The 21,008-nt window shown below is 37.9% G+C and overlaps 1 protein-coding gene across 2 annotated transcripts in view; it reads left to right on the forward strand.

The window, feature by feature from the left end:
• Positions 1 to 396: 396 nt before the first annotated feature.
• LOC134533053 (B-cell lymphoma/leukemia 11B) overlaps positions 397 to 21,008 on the forward strand; it is a 218,055-nt gene continuing 197,443 nt past the window's right edge. For both annotated transcript variants that reach the window (XM_063370240.1, XM_063370239.1), the window contains exon 1: positions 397 to 1,021. Coding sequence is in view for 1 of the 2 variants with exons in the window: in XM_063370239.1 (XP_063226309.1) it covers positions 985 to 1,021 (37 nt within the window). In the remaining variant the exon portion in view is untranslated. The remainder of the gene's footprint in view (positions 1,022 to 21,008) is intronic.

The raw sequence follows: 21,008 nt of genomic DNA on the forward strand, positions 1-21,008 counted from the left end.
TGAGGAAGGGTGAGAGGTAAAAAAAAAGTGTTAAAACAACGCGACGTTTCGAAAACAGTTGAGTAAATATTCCTCTCCTGCGCTGTGTGTGTCGTCTATAGCGGTGCAAAAAGTATCTCGCGGGGCGTCGTGCCTCCTTCACTTTTTACGCGGAAGGTGAGGAGGGAAAGAAAGGTGTGGGAGAGGGATGGAAAGAGGTGGAAGAAGGAGGATGGAGAATTTTTTTTTTCCTCCGGCCTTCGCGCGAGTGGATATCTGATTGACAGGCAGCGCCACGCGGACGTCCGACGTCGGATCCCGAAACTACGCGCGGCGCTCGGGCGAGGGGTTGCGAGAGGGGAAGGAGAAAGGGGGCATGCTGGAGGGGGGGAAGGGGCGTCCGGGCGCCCGGCGTCCCTACACACACACACAGACGCGCGCAAGGAGAGAAGCACCAGCGCGCGCCGCCCAACGGCCGAGTCCGCCACCAGCACTTCCCCTCCCGGCCCCCCTCCCCAACCGCGCGGCCGGGGTAGGGGTAGGGGCCTGGAGGGAGGGACGGTGGCTAGTTGCGGTGTGGCCGGCGCGGCCCGAGCGGACCCGAAGGCAGCCGAAGCCGGCCGCTGAGGGTCTTCTCTCTCCCCGGCCTGACCGCGCCAGCGCGCCGGCAATGGTGCCGGGGCGTCCGAGCCGCCAGTCGACTGACAGCTCAGCGGCCGAGCGGGCAGGGAGAGACGAGCACGAGCCAGGGAGGCGCCCCCGCCCCTCCTTCACCCGCCATGGACGGACGTCGGGCGCCGCGACGCCTCCACCGTCTACACGTGTGCAAGACGTGTGTCGTCCGCCGCCGCTCGCGTAAATAATTATACTTGTTCACGTCGCGTGTGCGTTTTTTTTTATTATTTATTTTTTGTTTGTTTTTGTTTTCAACTTTATTTACTCACCGAAATATTTGCGACCAGTGGTTAACTCAAGACGAAGATAGCAGTCGTTCAACGATCCAAGATGAGGATTAAGATGCCTGCAGTAAGGATAGCTCAAGGTAGGGAAATCAAACAGTGTTTCGATATTACAGTGTTTTTGTATGTCTGTGCCGCGATCTTTAATTCATGATACGACCTCGCATTTTGTCGCGACTCTTTAATTTCGTTCAATTAAAACAAACATCTCGCGCGGGGGATGGGGAAGAAAGTCGATGCATTTATAATTTCCCTCCCCTTATTTTTATCCTCGCAGGCGTGTTCGTCTCATTTTCATTTTTGAGGGGTTGGAGGGGGTGCGGGATTGCAAGAAGAGGGAAAAAGGGGGGGCGTGAGAAAAAAGACGTAGCGAAGTTCGCTAAAAGAATAAGAATTAAGGGAAAAGATGAAGAAAAGAAGAGCGAAAAGAGGAATAGGGAGGGTGGGTTGATGACGTTACGTCACGTGATCCAAGTTTTTAATTAATGAGCGCTTTAGCACTCGAAAAAGGGGATGGTAGGTGGAGCCGCGGGAGTGGAAAAAAAAAAAAAAACAACCATCTCTTTCTTTCCTTCGTTCGTTCTTCTCTGCCAACTTATGATAATCATCTTATAGTGATGCGCGCGCGAGAGAGAAATTGGGGTGAAAAGGAGTTTTTTTTTTTCCAAACTTGGCACGCGGGTCCCTTCAGTAGCGGGATAGGAGCGACGGGGTCAGGACTTGGGCGTCGCGACGCCGGGACTCGAGATGAGTTCGGTCGCCGCGGGCGAAGCTTCGGCGCGAGAAACGGACCGTAACGACATGCGGACGATGTGGCGGCTGCTCGGCCATGGGCGAGGGAGGGGGAGAGAGAGTGCGAGGCCCTTGCGAATTCAAGTATTTTTTAAATTTTTCTATTTTCGCGGGGCGGCGGCGGGCCCTCCCCCGTTTTCCGCCGCGCGGCCGGGTCGGCGGGGAGCGACGCCCGGCGTCGTGGCGCTCGGGACCGGGCGGCGTCGCGCGAGGACGCCCGGCGCCCCGACGCCAGACCGGGTCGCGGCGCGCTTGTTTATTGTCCTTTTCCTTGTCTACCCGCGTCACTTGAACGTCACGTTATTTTCTCCACGGGGATTTTGCATCTGCTGCTTTAGTTTACCAGCGAACAAATTGCAAAACTGACATAAACATGTCCTTCATTTAGTAGTAATTTTTTTAAAAATCCTCTACATGTTGTAAATACTTGTAAAATAAATTATTCCCGTGACTAAAGACTGAATACATTTATGTATTGAACCAAAATTTATTTTTATATAAAATTCACTTGGAAAAAAAATTGTAATAACATCAGTGTTTTTTTTTGCGATGCGTTTTCGCCATGCCGCTGAATAATCCTAGACATTTACCGGAAGAGACGCAAAGTTTTTTGTACACGTCGTTAAAAATGATTCTAATTGGAACTTTTTCTTCTGAACGATTCACCAGGTACGTGCTGGTTGATTCTCATCTCGCACGCATACTGAACGAACGAAAATTTTAAATAACTTTGCAAGTCACAGAAAAGTAGTTTTTGCAATAGAAATATTTGATTTCACTCGTTCTGACAATATTGAGCGAAAATGTTGCGAGGAAGCACTGCACTAACGGTTTCTTACTCGACGTAAATAAATAGTTAATTGTTACCTTAATTACCTTTTTAAGTGCAAAAAATAATGCTAATAATTACATTAATGCCTTGCCTACCGTTTAACCTTGGTAATTTAGAAAGACAATCTAAAAATAATTTACTCATGTCAGACGCGCGTACGCAATTTTAAATATATGGATGTTTTTTTTACCTTGTTGCCTTCAGTGTTGAAACCATGAATAGAGAAGTAATTTGTTTGCCCATCGCAGCTTACAATTCACAGTGTAGGTATACTCGACGTATTTGTGTTACTTATTTTATTTTGTTTGTATTCATTCAATAAAATATACATAATTTCCAATTAATTTTTTTAACTATACAACATTGTCATTACATAATTGGACGTTTTATCTAAATATTAGCGTTACAGAAGAAAAAACGGTACGTTCCATGATTTTTTATATCCATTTACTTAATATTCCAATGAACAAGGGTGTTTTACTTACTTTTTGTATTTAGTACCCCATTAATCTGAACGTTATAACCTGAACGTCGTAATTTTCTCAAATGTATGTTTTTTTTTTTGCTGTCAAATCATTTTCTAAATCGTCGGAATGTCAACATTTTTAAGCTTTGCCATGGCGTAACGTTCCTATGTTTTCTTCTAGTTGTTTTCTTTTGCGTGACAATAAATGTAGTTCTTATTTAACACATGAAGGGATATTCAAGTTGTTTTTAAATCAGATAGTTTTGTCTTGAATTAAACTTTGATTACTTTAAATTTAATCTTATGCTTATTAATTGACAGCGTTTAGTTACAAGACAAAAAAATTAAGTCCTACATTTTATACTAAAAATACATCTTGCTAGTTATTCACCTGACGTTTATGAAACACCAAAATATTTCTACGTACAGTTATTCGTGAAAAAAGTAATCTATGTGTATTTTGAACAACGCTGATTTTATTAACATTTCTTGAAATTGCCACACTCCATTTTTTCGTGCTTGTTTATTCATATGAACGTGTAAAAGATAACACGTTCATATTCCTAAATACCCGTGTTTGTTGAATATTGTTTTAATTGATTTTGTGGGCCAATAATAATTTTAACGTTATACGTATATATTACGTGTTTTAGTGATTTAAATTTGTTAGTATTTTAAGATAAAAATATTTCTTCTGTGAAGAATATTCGATAGTTTGTCTGTAAATGATTCCAAGTGTAAAATTATCACCACTCTAAAATTTTCTAATTTATTTCCGTGAATTAAATGTAATTTATTGCAAAAATCCCGTCTCCACGCTGTTGTTGACTGAAGATTTGGGGGAGGGTCGTAAACAAATGTCAAGTCAATTTTTAATATAAAAAACTACTAAAATGATTCTAGTTTTTTATTGCTTTCATTAAAAGAATAGGCTAGTTTTAAACATAATTGCAAACACATTTAAAAGGTTTGAAGCAGATTACTTATTGTTATTGTTCCTTAAACGTATTGATAGTTAAATAAATTAAAGTTATAAAATTAGAAGTTTAATGTTATATGCCTTGTGTTCTGAAATTTGACATCATAAGCAAACTTTATTCTTGCTGCTGCTGCTGCTCCTGACTACGGTTTTATTTTTTTCCCCTGCCAAACTAGTATTTAAAAACACGTTTTTAACACAATACTTATGGAATTTGGTGATGATGTGGCGTTAGAATCATTGTTTCATATCTGTTAATGTTCACTTCGAGTGTAGTAGCACATCGCAGCTGAATGACAATAATTATTCTAGTTCTTAATAAGTTAAGTTGCGTATGATTGAAATATGTCATAAATTATCAAAAAATGTATAATTTCAGGAAAATTGGGGTGGTTTTGGAGAGGGGTGGGGGAATTAGTTACTACATACACTACCCACATTTCATCCTGAAAAAAAAAACTATAGAAAAACAATGGGTAGCCTATCCCAAATAACTGAAACAATCAAAATTTTACCCAAAAAATTAAATGTTACATGTATGGGCGGCAATCGGGCGGATTTCGGTTTGTGGTCGGTAATCTAATCCAAACGACCTTAAAAAAACATTTGATAGGTAGTATTTTTGTACACATCTAAAAAAAATTGACATTTTTTAATAACACTTCGCTAACCTAGTAAACAACACTTAAAAGTGAGAGTAAACTGAATTTAACGGGAGAGCTTCTATAATTTAAAACAACGAAAACTTAGTGTTGACGGTTTATAGCAAAAAAAAAAAAAATCTAAATTCACCCATTCCCATTTTTGGATTCGCACCCATTGACAGTGGGTTAGAAGCTAATCTGCTCCACTATCATTAAATCACATTTTATCTAAATAATCGAAAATGGTTATCTAACAGCTAGATGTTTATACATACTCATTCAAAAACGTTTTTTTAGTTCCATACCCAACAATGCGGAACACTTCAGAGTCGCTTGTACTGTATTTTTGCCCTAAAACAAAAACAAAATGTCGAATTTTTCTTTTTTTTTTCTTTAAAGGTCGATTCCGTTCATGCAATAGGAACGTTAACAAATTTATAAACATATGTGTTTGATGCGTACCGTTGTAAAAGTATAACTCGAGTGCAAATTTTTTTAAAACTATTTTTAAACGGAATGTTATGGCGTGATAAGTTGTACGACGTATGAGTGATAGTTTCAGAACTTTTTGCTGTGTAACATTTTAGCTCTCGGTATACGGCATTTGATAGGAGTAATTTCGTGAATGGAATGGAAGTTGCACAGAACGGAAATGTGTAACCTTGATACTGCCATCTGTGGCGGATGGCGCAAACCAAAATTTACAAAGCTAAAGTTAAACTTTATAGTAGTAAAGGTTTAATCAAATTAAACAAATTGGGCAGTAATAAGTAAAATTTCTTGTCAAAAATCAGAACTAAAGCCAGGGTTTAGTATTTTTTTCAAGTATTCTACGCATTTATCGGAACTGTTCCGTTATTTAGTTTAACATTTCAAAAAAGCTGCTTCGGCAACAAATTCCAGCGGCAGGTGCGGAAACTACGTGTGATTCCCGTCCAGAAATGTATTTGAAAACACAATTTACGTACCTGTATATTTATCACGTTCGTTCTAAGTTAAATTTCTTGACCGCGTTTCGTATTATAAGTGTATTTGCAACATAATAACACATGCATTCGTTCGTTACCTAGGTTATTAGATGTTATACTTCTCTCGCTAGTATGTACTGAAAGATTCGCTCACATGTATTTTTTTTATGGAACTCTTTGGGGAAATCTGCGAAAGTTAAGAATAACAGTTATATGTCCTTATGTGGAGCATGTGTTACGTTCAAAGAACAATTATTTAGAACACTTACATCCACAATTGTTCTTCAATTTAATGTGGCACGGAACTTCCGGTGCTCGAGTGCGACTTGCACCTCACTTGTTTGGTTTCTTCCTTCGACGCCAGTGAAACGAACACTATGAATTGGATTCTGAAATTTAAATATGTGCAACACCATTGGCGGAAAATTCTGCTATCGAGTTTTAGCTGTTTTCAATACCACTGTACACTGAAAACTCATTGTGGTAAAACGTTTGGAGATAATATTATAAACCAGTGTGTTTCAGTCACTGGAAGCATCTATTCAAAGATCCAAAGTGCTAACATATTAAATAATTTTTCAATTGAATTTGAAATGATAGTCAGCAGTAGCCACTATCTAATGGCAAAAAAAATTATTGTGTAAACTACGTATTCCTTTCAATATAAAAACAGTTTTCGTAATGTTCTTAACATGTAACGGAATTTATTGAATTTTATATTGTATTGGTAATGAAGCATACAAACATTGTACATTTTCTATGAATTTAACATTTTCCTAAACAACAAAGAGGATTTAATTCGTGGGTTCGTGGGAAATGTCTTTGCCGCTCGTACTTCGTCACAACGCCCATACATCAGCATGGTGTAGGGCGAGGTGGTAACAGTGGTTAAGGCACCTGACTCGCAGTCCAGTGGACCCGGGTTTATCAAAAAATATCCAGGCGAACACTGGGATTGTTACTCGACAAATTGTTCATGTTTATACTCTGACTCTTGGATTGCAGTATGGCACTCACTGTTGCCATATTGATACTACTCAGCTTGTTACCATTAACATTATTATTTTATATACTATCGATGATTACGATAAGTTATATATTTTTAATTTTACCAATATGTTGTATCAGACAGAGCCTTTTGATAGTTATTACAGTTTTGAAAGCAAAAAATATAAATCATAAATTCCAAATATTATTTTAGAGGAGAAACTATTTGTAGTAATCCGTCACTTTTATTAAAAAGATATTATTAATTACTATAGTTGATAAGACTACAAATTTTTAACATTGAACGGAAATTTAAAATAATATTCATAAATGGTTCAAATCAAGATGCCGTCGTTCTGATAAATTTTGCCAGAAGAGAGAATTGAATATTATCAAAAGATGCTCTTGAAAAAAAACAATAAACTGTTTTTTCCAAAATTCACATTCCAATTTTAATCTAAAAAAATAAATTTTTCTTTAATATATTTATAACATTTTTTTGAATTATAAAGTTGTGTCTAAAACTTTTGTGCTCTTTGCATCTGGCAACAGAACTTACTGAAACAAGAACAGCGCTAATAGTAGTGATATTGTACATTGGAAAGAGAGTACGTGCACATTAAAATGCACACTGCAATCTAAGGATAAGAAGCGCTATAGTTCATTCTCCAATTTACTTTGACTTACTCATAGATGGTCATTTTCTATAATTGCGTAGTAGTCGATTACACGCAAAATAAATTATATATAGGATGTTTACAGGTCAAAGTAAAAAACAGGTAACTAAATAATATCGGTGCTATAAGTCACGAAAATAGAATTTTCCAGCAAACGTTTGCTGAATTGCATTTTCTTAAACGCCTCGCTGGCTTCACGTTAAATATGTTAATAGTTTGAGACTTCTCACTTACATCATGAAAAGGAATATTCTCTGAAAATGTTTCGGCACGTTCCTGCAATAAGTAGATCAATTCCGTAAATTCCATACTGTTTAATATTGTTCATTATACATGAAAATGACCCGGGGATATAGAAAAGTTAAAAGAAAATATAATTGATAGATCTTTATAAAGTATCCTGACATTGCAGACCTCCTGATAATTTAATTAAATTGAAATTCAACGTGGTTAAGGCTCGGGTCTCACATGGCGAGTAGATTTTTTTGTCGATATTTTCATTTAAGTGATTTTCCTGCTAATTTAATGTTTTAAGGCGCGCAAGTTTTCGTAATTATGATCACATGCGCGACTTAATATTAAACAAAGTGAATATCTGTTGAAGACATTTGTGGCAGAATAACGAATGACAGGCAAGTATCGAATTAAATATTCAGAAAAAGACCCTTAAAAAAAGTAGTGTCGGAAAAAAAATTTAAAAAAATTCGGCATGTCGTGTGAGACGGGGCCTTAAGGGCTCAGAGCGCACTCGCTGGCCTCCTCATGACCGCTGGCCTTCTCGTGACCGCGGGCGAGAGATGATGGACTGCTGGCCGCGGAGGAGGGGAGGGGAATTAGCGGTAAGCGGGTCGGCCGGTCTCGAAGCGGGACCCCCGTGCTCTGTCGAGGGGAGGCTGGGGCAGACGCAGTGGGCGTTTAAGGGGGGGGGGAGGGGGTGCCTCCTGAGTGCCCTGGCATGACTGGCGAATCACGAGGCACGCTTTCCCATGGCCCCGAGAGTCCTCTCGTCCGATGGGGGTCGACCCCCGTGCGCCGTTATGGGTTCCCCCCCCCATCCCCACCATGCCGGACACCCCTTGCTGGTCCTAATGCCGGGACAGAGTGATATCACCGCCAACACTTCCTCCGTGGCCAGGAACTAAACATTTCGCGATTTACGACCCGACTTCAGTTATTTTTTTTGTCCACAACGACCTTTGCCCCTTGAGCTATAGACTTCTCCCAGTCACCAACTAGAACTCATTTAAAATGCTATATCTTACAAAAAAAATATATTAGAAATAATAATTCTACTCTGATAAAATAACGTAATAACAAAATATCGTTACATCACACATAACGTAATGCTATAATACCTATTTATCATAAATAAAAACTTTTCTTTGCTGTTTCCATCATAAGCTGATCATTGATACTGATTTTCCTGGTTATACTCTGAAATGAAAACATTTCTCAACTCTGCACGACCAGGTGCCGAAACAAGCATCTGACCTAAGCGTGTCAGCCAATGGCTAGGGATTGTTGTGAAATTCAGCGCGAACTAAACTAAACTTCGTTGTAGCATAACACTGTAAAACATGTTTTGTACTTTTCCAAGTATAGCCCTTGGAAACTCATTTGCCAACAATTTCACTTGTTAAAAATTCAAGGCAGAGCTTTGTACAGTTTTCATTTGTTACAAAGCTCTGCCTTGCATTATTACAAGTGATATCGTTGGCAACTGAGTTTTCAAGGAATTTCCTCGTAAAAAGTACAATTTTTTCTTACAGGTAGGAACTCTCTTATTCGTGTTACCCCTCAAGTTCATCCCTAGTTAAACCGTCGTAGCGCCCTTAGGCATTCATCAGCCATTGTGCATTTAGTAACACGATGCTCACTGAAAAGAAAAGTTAATAATAACCTAATCGGTAGATTCTACAGAAAAGTTGCGACATCGTGGATTACCTGTGAGCATGTGTCAATCACAGTTCATAATATCAGCGAAGTTATATCATTGTAGTATTTAGATGTATGTCTGTCTGTGGCCCAAGTAGATCAGTTTCCACAGACAAGCCGATGCATTTGTTTGCTGTCTGTGAACTTCCTTTCCAGGATGTTTTCCGGCTTTTGACAAAGACCAATATCTCGGAAGCCTCCACGCTAAACGATAAAAAATAGTTATACCTGTTTCACGTGAGTTACTTTAATCGTGTCTACAGCAATGGCTTTCGTTCTGTGTAGGCCTATTTTGCAGTGCAGCCAATAAACACTAAGCGTTTGAAAACTTTTTAAAATATATTAAATTATGTGAGTAAGCAATACAAACTGTATTGCCAATTTTACAGAATTATTTTACGAATATAATAATTGAAATTTTATTTGAATGTAGTATTATATGTGGGTTTTGATTTAAAGTATCTAATTTATTGAAATTGCTTCAGTTCATAAAAGTTGGTTCGTAATTAATATCAAATAATTTTAATTTACTACGCCAAATGTGATAATTGCCAGTTAATCATTTTATTGTTTTTATTTTTTGTAAAGTAAATACAATTTTTTTCCTTCATTAATTTTTAAGCACTTGTTGGATTTTTTTGCAAGTACGTAGCGAGATAAAGATAAATATGGAAGTAAAAAAAATATTTATCTATTTAGCTCATAAAAAATTAGATTTTCAATTGTTTGCAAGTTAAAATAGCGTTACTTTTACGCTACTTCGATATTAATTGTACATTCCATTGGTTACAGTGATCAGCGTTACCACAATTAAACAGGGACTCACCTATATTTAGTATTAACTAAATAGTTTACATACTTTTTGAACGGATTATTATCACACTACAATACTCCCTGCTAACCTAATTGTGAAAGTTTCTAAGTTTGAATGTTTGTTATTCAATTCCGTCTGAACAGAGTAAAATCACTAAAGGGGTAGCCAATAAACTGAATTAACACATATAGGCGTGAAGTGACGTGACGACGATTTCCCTCAGAAAAATATATATTGTGGTAGAAACCAAACATCGATCCTCAGAACCCACCACGACCCCACGGTTGAAATTAAAAGAAGCTCGTGTTCAACTAAGAGATCCATGGATTATTTGTATATGCACGTCCAAAACTTCAAGGAGGATTTGCCCCTCCTCCCCCCTCCCCCACCATGGATTTCTCCATCATTCTGCTGTAATTCAAATTTTTGAACTATTTGTCCCAATTTTTCACATGTCAGGGCTTAAATATTATCTCCCAAACCTTCTACACCTTGTTGCAACCACATATTTACTCGCAGGCTCTAGCCTGTAAGCACCGCGAGGAAATAACATATTATTTCACGCGGGCAACTGTAACCATCACGATAATCACACCAGTTCACAAGTGTTAATTTCAACGAGCAGCCAAAGCACGTCTAACAAAAATAAAAAAAAATTAAAAAAAATTAACACGGACGCTTTACTGCAAGCGGTATAAAAAAATGTTAAAAATTGCAAGATGGCGAAGCCTGATTCCGCTTAAGCAAATACGCTAAGGACTAATACCCGACAGCTCCAAGATTTTCGTGTGAAAATACGGCGTTGTTATCAAGTCAGTGCGATAGATGGCAGACGGTATGCAAGTGTGAACAATGTATCTGTTTAATACATAATTGTAACAACTTTACAACAAAAATTAATCAACATTTTTAAATATAAAAAAATCTATACATATATACAGATTTATAAGGGGGCAACTACCACAATTGGAAATTTCTTAAAAAGAGGTTAATCAAGTTTGACACCAAATGAAATAATGTATAATTTAACAATTTGTCTGCAAAAAAAAATATTTTTGTAGTCACACCCACCTCTTGCTGCTCAGTTATTTTTCGAACTCTCGCCTGTTTTGTTAGAGGTTTTTCCAACAAATGAACGCCCGTGTGACATATTTATAACAGGGCCGGGTAAGTCATAGGTAACTCAGAAAGTTAATATCCTGTAAAACATTTTTTGTAATTTTTACAAGGAAAATCTTTGGAAACCCAGTTGCCAATGGTTTCCTTGTAAAACTGCAAGGCAGAAATTTGTAAAATTGCAAATGGTTCAAAGCTTTGACTTACAATTTTACAACTGATATCGTTGGCAACTGATTTACTAAGGAAGTGAATTAATTGTCTCTGGAAATCTTTTTAAAAAAATCTATCTCACACTGACTCATAATTGAGCAGTTTTAACAGTTCTCCAGTCTGCTAAGCATTGATTCGCGGTAGTTTCAAAGATTTTTGTTTTAAGAGTTTAGATGGAAACCTTAATTATTCCTTGCACGAAGCAACAGTAAGTAAATAACTTAGCCTATATGAAATTATTGAATTAACGCATGACTTTCAAGTTGCCGAATCTTAACACTATCAGATATCGCCATGGGATTGTTATCTTATTCTTATCTAGGGAGCGATAAACCCAGGAATATGATTTGAATTCCATCTCTAATAAATTTAAGTAATTGTTTTTATCTTTCGTTTAGCCTGAACTAATTAAATTAGAGTGTTCAACGTGCTTAAACCATAATGCGGGATATAAATTTATTGAAAAATACGAACAATTTGTGTTTGAAAATTGCTAAAAAATTAAATAAACGTGCAATAGGTTATAACGGTCGCTACAGGAATGACAAATGTTGAGTCAAGGTACATGACAGATATTAAATAGCATACTCATGTCTTGGGAAACAGAAAACAAAAGTGATAGTAGGCTATGTTGGTACACTGACGATCAGTGAGTTTTTTTTTTCATGATCGCGTTTTAGGAATAGGCATTATACTTCGTATGCCACGGTTCACGGTATGCAGCGGTCCTGGCGGTTGTTTACACGTCGCACCGTCCATGAAGAGAACACGAGGAAAAGGGAGTACCCCAAGAAAACCCACCGGCAACATACCGTCACCTTTTCCCACTTTCAGAAAAAATCTGCGTTTCATCCCGTCGGGAATCGAACTCGATCACTCGAATTCGTGACCGCGGTCAATTTATGCATCAGCATAAATCACTTCCTTAGAAGAAAAAAAAGAGTAGAATCTATAACTATAAAGGTTTCCGCTTGTCTGTGATTAGGTTTCTACCTTTCTTATATAAATCTACAGTTTTATTCAGAGCTTGATGAAATTTCGCTATTGCTTTGTTTTTGTTTTTTTGGCTTTTTTTATTTCCTGTCAACGGCTGTTGCATTATTAATGCTTTATTCACTCTCGGACCGTAATATCATGATATATAAAATATGCAATTTATAATATACTAAAATAAGTCTTTTAACGATGCGTGAAGCCCTTGGCTTCACGGGAATGTTTCAGCTAGTACCCACTGAAATTAAAGCAACCTTCTTGTAAAAACTGTTTCATTAGAAAGTTAGTGTCATGATGTAAGTTCAAACGTTCACAGTGTCTCTCATAATTTTTTTTTTTTTATGTCTCATCCAAACGGAACTCCATGCCAGTCGTTACGTAAGTCATAATGGCGCCTGTTTGCATTTCGCGCACCGCCCGATCGTTACGTGCGCAAAGCTAGGAGAACAGCGGGGGATCTCGGCCAAACAGTACCAGCTGTGACAATACCAGACACCAACAGTGCTTCGCCATTGTTTGCCATTCGTCGCGAACGGAGCAGGTCCGCTTGGTCGACGAACACACCGCGCGTCCGCCGTGCTGACCGCGAGTCGAACACGCAGGCAGCCGTCGCGAATGATGCATTCGTGTTTTATTTTTCTCTCAACGCACACACAGACACAGCGCACAGACAGTTTTTTTTAAGTAATAATACTCTTTAGACGCGTTATGAAATAATTATGAGGTTGAAATTTTACGATGAGTGTGCACCATGCAAATAAATTTTCACGGCATGAAAAAAAAGGGCTACGTACTACAAAAAATTACACTTAATAATTATACATCTGCTTTTAAATTTCACTTCTTTAGTGAACTTTATTTAATATTGGCCCATATAATTAAAAAAAACATTTATTTATTGTTAATATTAGTGATATAAATTATGTTTATAAACTTTTTAAAGTGTATATTCAAGTTCATTAATTTAAGTGAAGTTATGTTTGAGTAAAGATAATTTATTTGCATTATAAATTATAAGTTTTCATTATAATCTAATAAATAATTAAAAATACAATTATATTATTTTGCTAAATTATGTAATAACTTTTATACGCGTGTTTATATTAATATTAAATACTGAATATCTATTTTTTAATTTGATTGAATCTATACTTAACCAAATGTATTTATAATATCACCCTAGTCCTTTTATTATTTTATTTCTATAAATTATTTGCATGCAAAATTAAAGCTAGTATTTTTATTACGTCAATTAGATAAGTATAACTACTGACGCGAGCACAAAAGTACACGCACCTTAACTTAAATAATTTATTCCATGTAATCCTTTGAAATCAGCTTAGTTTGGATTTTACATAAACTTAATAGAACATTAGGTACTAGAAAGAGTTAGGTCATATACACTGTAAAACATTTTGTAAGCTACTTTTTTACGAGAAAAGTCCTTGGGAACCCAGTTGCCAACGATATCACTTGTAAAGCTACAGGGCAGAGCTTTGTAAAATTCCAAATGGTACAAAGCTCTGCCTTGCAATTTTACAAGTGGTATCGTTGGCAACGGAGTTTCCAAGGAATATCCTTGTAAAAGTATAAAAAAAAATTCACAGTGTAGACATGGGCGTCATTAGGACTTATTTCAGAGGGTGAATGGGTTATGAATTCAAATAAATATGGTGCATTATAACTTGTATAAAATATACTACCTAATAATTTACTTAATATTTAAAATAATCTGAAATAGAATATTGTAACTATTGTCTATAACAACACAATCTAAGAAATGAAGTGATTGACGAAACTTCACTCTCATCATTTCACCATAGCACGTCTAAAGAAGTATAACTTAGAAAATGTAATACATAATAATTAAAATCACAGATATGTATCGTTTTTATTTACTAGACTAGATAAGGTCATTTTTAGAAGCTTCAAAATGTAATTCTCGAAGGTTCACAGAAGTGTGGGGAACGGTTAGGTACCTGCGGGACGGCGGGGAGCGTGTTTCGAGGCAGGCTGTGGGAGCGAGGAGCCCCGCCGGAGGAAGGCAACTACACAAAAACCCGTGTCGCGGCGCAATGAGCGCCTCATAATGTCTTCTTCTCTCGGGGCAATCAAAACATCTCGGCCGCCGTGTGCCACGGGCGGCGGTGCAGTGCTCGCGCTATCCTCGTGTCCAGTGATGTCAGCGTGCCCAGGGGAACGTTGTACCCATTCCTATGAAACAGTTCCGTGACTGACTGACAGGCATAGCACAGCCTTAAATCTGCTGTATCTAGAGATTTGAAATTTGGAGGAAATATTCCTTGAGTACCCTAGGGGTGCACTTAGGATTTTTTTTTTAATTTCCACTCCCAAATGGGTGATAAAGTTTTTATGAAGTAATGAGAAATTCTCAGGAACTAAAAGACCTACATACTTGAAATTCGGCACGTTTATTCCCTTGTATATTACAAAGCCATCTACTGGGAGCGAGTTTTTACGAAAATTATCTTCCAAGGGTGATTTAGCCCGGGCAACGCCGGGTAATTCAGCTAGTTAGTTATATTAAGGGGGGAGAGGACCCAGTAAACGCCATACTGATTCCCACAGATTTTATGCCATAACGAATTTTACTTAACGTTAACATTTGACATTAAGAGATTTTCATAGGCCATAAAATTCTGGCTGCTGACAGTAGGCCTGTTATATTTGTGTAGTCATTTAAAAAAATCTGTTTAACATACTAAACGTCCAAGCCTTCGCAAGAGAAAATATTCTTAGCAGTCGCCATGGTCGTAGATCCCCCCGCGGGGGGGGGGGGGCAGGGGACTGGCCCCCCTAGAATTAAGAAGCCCCTCTCTAAGGTGGGCCTGCCTGCACCTTAAAATGCGTGACTGTGAAAAGGACCTGATTTCAAAACTATGTCTTATGGAAAACTTTACTGTATATTTTTACGTTTTCTGCTTAGTGCAGGCATGTAGGCCAAAATATGGGGCAGTATACAACATACAAGCACCGCATCTAGAGATGACGTGTCGGTTAACCCCTCGTGCAATACTCTCGGGCTGCGCTGGCTGCTGGAAAATTTGCCCCCCCCCCCCCCCTTCACAACCAACTCAATTAATCCAACAGATTTGCGCCCTTGGCAGTCGGTCACTAGTAACTTCAGGCATCCCACCAATAAAATATCACTATGCTTCAATGAGGCCAAATTTTATAAATTGACTGCATCTTGGTTTTGGGTAAACCATTTTCCTTCACATCATCCTTGAAACACTCCCATTCGTTTCCTACTTTTCCTATCATCGTCCTATCCTTAACAGATTAACACAGATTGGAAGAAGTTAAATAGCAAACATGTATAAAAGTTATAGTTAAAATAATCTGTTCGTTAAAGAAATAAACATATTTGAATTAATGAGTGTAAATAAAAGTAAATTAATCAATTAAATTGTATATTTCATTTAATTCCTTCTTTTTATCCATACAACATAGTGATAATTCGATAAAAATGATTCAATTTTATTCATAAAAGTATGCAATAATTTCATCAATGTTTTGTTATGATGTCACGTTAAACTATCGTACGTAAACCGACTTTACAGACAACCAATTTTTTTTTAAAATGTTTTTCTAACCATGATGCTGTTAGGTAAGTATCAGTATTTTATTCGTAATATATTGAGTTTGAAGAGGTTAAGTACGTTTTATGCGCCTATTATTTAGTTGGTATTATTTTTATTTGACTATTTATTTAGTAGCTTAGGTCTGATTCTTGAGTTGTATTCCTAGAAAGTACCTTGTGCAGAATATATGTATATATGTATATATATGTATATATATATATATATATATATATATATATATATATATATATATATATATGTCAACATGTGTGTGTTTGTGTGTACAGCTATTTGACTGTCTGCCGAAGAGTTATCTATATTTATTATCAAATTTTGAAACACTTAGTAAACGTCCTTGGTTATATCTGATACGATAATCTATTTTAGTAATATCTGTAACGCTGCTATTATTAGCATTCGTGTGTCACTATTGCATTTCTGACTTTGTGACGTATTTAGCACTGCTGAGATTGCGTTCATCTAAGTTTTGAGCTCATTCGTAAAGCAAATACAGAGAGGCTTTCAATTATGTAGTTATTAATGGTTATTTTGCCAGTTAGAATAAACTTCGTATTGGTACTCTCCGCTTTTTCAGATGGAAACTGATTGCCATCTGAAAAATTCCTTTCGGCACTGCCTTCAGGCGTAGGTAGATTTCGAAGTACCTATTTCTTCTGGAAACTTCTATAATCTCCTGGAACATTTTAGAAACTTAATGAAGCCTACATAACATCCTATATGTTCGCCATTATGAAAAAAGATCGATTTAACTTTATCTCATATTCCATGCAGTGGAAATATTTTGAATGTTTTTAACTTAATGCATCCTGCACTAAATGTCTTAAAGAATTTCATTTTATGCCTGTTAAAAGTGGTTATGCAATTATTATTTTTTATCTTCAACACTATTTTTAACCGTTGCACTAAAACGTGGTCGTGTAATTTTTTTTGGACAAGGGTTTAAGGTAAATTAAGATGATTATTAATAAATTCCGACAAATTTGACACCAAGAATGTTTTAATTTTTAAAAAATTTCAATCCCTGTTTTAACGGTAAAAGTTTTATCAAAATTGTTTCAGCTTAATGTTTTAGATAAATTTTAGGCGTTTTACAATAAATTATAATGGATTAGACAGTAAATCTATTTAAAAATTATTTCTATAGCCTTATTTTCACCCCTTGCAGTAATGGTTTGTATTATCAAAAACGGTTTCAGACAAAAGTTTTAGGTAAAAATTATAAGATTTACAAACAATCTGAACGGATTTGATAGTGTACCTATTAAGGGAGTTATGATTTTTTTTTGTTCTCCAACCCTTGTTCTTTCAAACCCTTGCAGTTATGGGTGGTCGTATCAAAAACTTATTCAGACAAAATATTTTGGTATTACTCCTACGAGTGAGATGGTCGAGTGGTTGGCTGGTTGGCTTGTGATTCGGCACTTGTTTGGAGGAACGTTTTTATTGGCGCTTAGATCTGCGCGTGGACTGCGGGGCATCCACAGAGGCATACGTGTTTGAATTATAGCCTGTAACCAAGGACAAAAACACAGTTGTTTGAAAGCCATGCTGGTGGTAAAATATACAGTAAAATTTTATAATTTCCACCACGACAAAACGTTGAACTCGCATTCCAGAGGACCCTTGCTCGAAGCCAAGCCTATCGGTTTCATGTAGTTTTTACGAAAACACTCAAACCAAATACTGGCATTTCTCCTTAAGATAGGCCACGGTTAATATTTTTCGCGAAAATATTTAGAGACTAGTTGTGTGTTAAAACATGAAGCATCGCAAGTGTCTCGTGATTGGTGGAGTTTCATGTACATGTCTACTTTCGGCACGCGAATTGCAGGAAGTTTGTGCCAAAACAAACTGGTCTTCGATTGGCCTGGTAAAAGGTTGCAATGGCTTCTTTTGTAGACGGCCGTCACTTACAACGAAGAAATTGTTGGCGTGGGCATACTTTATGGCAGTCTAACTAGCGCCTAGATTGTTTCGCGAAAAATACATCCCCCTGGTCATGGTTAGAGACCTGAGGACCTGGTAATGGCCAGAGCAATTTTCCATTGTCGAGGTTAGGTTCCATATTCTTATGTAAAATCAGAACGTTGTCGTTCATTTATTGGCTGCTGCCGCACTGTTTCACTGGCCAACACGTTGTATGCATGTTTGTTATCGGCCGTTAGGGTGTGTCGAAAAACCCGTGAATGTATCATGTCATTACATGTAAATCAGTTTAACATATTATCATTAACTAAATAACTGGCCGTGTGCCCAGCGAAATTTCCCATTGGTAACTTCACAAGAACCACACGATTTTTCTCAAATGCTAGAGTTTTTGGGTACCCTAACATTGACAAACATGCTTTACAGATATATTTTTTCTTAAATTAGAAGAAAAACCATGAAATGGTAGTTTCCTATAATTAAAGGCATAATATTTTTCAAAAGTATTTCATCCTCATTTTTGATGATTTACCAGAAACGCTGATACAATTGACTTTTATTTATAAACAGAAGCCTAAACTCAATCTCCATATTTCTAAGGTCAAATATGACAAATTTCCGTACAAAATTTCATGCCCTATTTAACCGCTTTAAGGGATGAATTTTTAAAAATAATTTCTTAGTGCTCCAATACGTTATATAAGAAACTCCTATGCGAAATTTCATGCTTTTAGACCCACCGGTTTAAGCTGTGCGTTGTTTGTCAGCCAGTGTCAAGAATTTTAATGTGGAGATAACGCGAATTTTGCATGTGTCTAGCCATGGCCGATACGATGCCTTTCGCTATTTCCCTGAATTGTCCAGTGTCTACGGGAAGACGAAAATTGAAAATGTGAATTAAAAACCCGCTGGAAAACAGGGGACACCATACTGAAATGAACACAGACAGGTATTATAACTTATTAGCGAACTAAAATAATAAATGTGAGCGAGTATTTCAGTACTCGCCAGTGATGTGTAACATCTAACCTCGGTAAGGAGCAAAGTCATATGTTCTCATGTTGCAAATATACTTATATTACGAAACTCTGACATGACTTTTAGCGTAGAACTCTTTTAAATAATGCCGAGCGTGATAAAACATACGAAAATTGTGTTTTAGACTAAATTTCTAGACGCGAATCACTCGTAATTTCCGCACCCGCCGCTAGAATTCGCTTACGGAGCAGCTACGTCGATTATCGAATCATTCGATTTGCAAAGCGAAAATTTAAAATATATAATGAGATGGCCCCGATAAAAAGCGAAAAACACTTGAAAAAATACTAAACCCCTGAATTTGGACCTTATTTTCGACAATTAATTTAATTTAAAAAAAAACAGCCAATATTGTTGAAATTTACCAAGCAGTTAATGCAGTAAAGTTTTCCTTTGTATTTGTGAACTTTGGTTTGCGCTATCCGCCACAGATGGCAGCACCATGGTTACACATTTCCGTTTCATGCTACTTCCGTTCCATTCACGAAATTACTCCTACCAAATGCCGTAGCTAAAACCACAAGTCAAAGTCAACAGCCAGAATCCACAAAAAAGTACTCTTAAACACGAGGGGCAGGATTACTGAATGCGCCGAACCACGAAAGGCCGGATTAATACAGAGACTAGAAAAATTCTCGGACTCATTTCGTGGTAGGCTGAAATTGAAATACTTAAGCCATTGTGCTGGGTCTGCTGTTGGCTCGGAAGTTCACGCGGAGTAAGTACTGTGGGCCAGTGCGAAACCCTCGGACCCAGAAACGTAACCGGCGTAGACGTCTCTCAGATCAGGCGACATTTTTGCCCGGGTATACGTAGATGACTATCGAGTTTTTGTATCCTGGAGGTCACTGAACCCGCGAATATCTTCCAGTTCCAAAAAAAATAAAGTGTGTGTTCAAAAAAGACCGTTCGCCGATGGCATGTGTGTTCGCGCTTCGCGGCGGGGCGGGAGTGGAGCCGCGGCGAGCCAGCGCACTTCTCCGTCGGAGGGCGCGCGACGCGGATCCCCAGGTACGTGCGCGCGGACTAAAAGGGCTGAGGCCATTGTCTCTCTATCTCTCGGGATGCAGATGATGGGTAGTTGGGGGGGGGGGGGGTGGGGGCAGGGAATTAGCGTGGCACGCGTCCGGCGCGCGTGCCTTCTCCCCAAGGGCGACTCGTCCTCTCGTCGGCACGAGAAACCATCTTTCCCCCTACAACCCCCTTCGACCCCATCGCGGAGGTGATGACCTAGTCAGGGGTGCATCTGTGTCGATAAGTGCGACGCCCGATGGTGCTTCCGCCACGGTTTCGCCTCCAAGCGCAAATACGTGCATAGTTGTTCGAGCGGTAACCGCGTAACATGTGGCGTAGAAATGGAGATAAATGAGGTGTAATGATAAGTCCCTCGAGTGGTTAAAAGTATCAGTACCAAGTGTTTCATGCCTAAAAGTTATTATTAAAAACCCGGTGGTTTAGTCATTTTCTCTCTTCTGAAAATACAGTTTCAAACCGAAACGCTGAAACAGAACTATTCACTGAACCCGCTTTTCGTAAACAGACCCAACTCTGTTATGTTATCGCGTGTTTTTTTTTCTCGGAAGCTCTGCACACCGTATGTGTGCCCGGGTAGGCCCGGGCGGGCCCTTACAGTGTCGTGGTTATGATCAGAGATGAGAATTTATTGCGAGAATTGTTTACGCCAGATAATGTGCAAAATAATATAACTATTTCATAGCTTTTATGTTAGCGATTGTTTTTTTTATTATTTTTTGACGCGACGTTTAAATCCCAGATTTTACGTAATGAAACAGTTTTGTTTTAATTGGGCCAGTCAGGAGCAGCATAGATTACAAGAAAAGAAACGCCGTAGACACAAACCAGACTTTTCTAAGCCTTACACACAGATGAACCATCATATCTGATGATGATTTGTTGCGGAAATGCTTTGCGTCAAGATGGTTCATCAAATTTACTAATTTTGCTTGAAAAAAAAAACAAAACATTTTCAGCATGTCCTTGCTAATTGGACCTATCATATACGTTCCATAATGAAGAAGCCTGTAATAATTTGTCCATCCGGGA

This window comes from Bacillus rossius, chromosome 6 (genome assembly GCF_032445375.1).
Source record: "Bacillus rossius redtenbacheri isolate Brsri chromosome 6, Brsri_v3, whole genome shotgun sequence".
NCBI lineage: Eukaryota > Metazoa > Arthropoda > Insecta > Phasmatodea > Bacillidae > Bacillus > Bacillus rossius.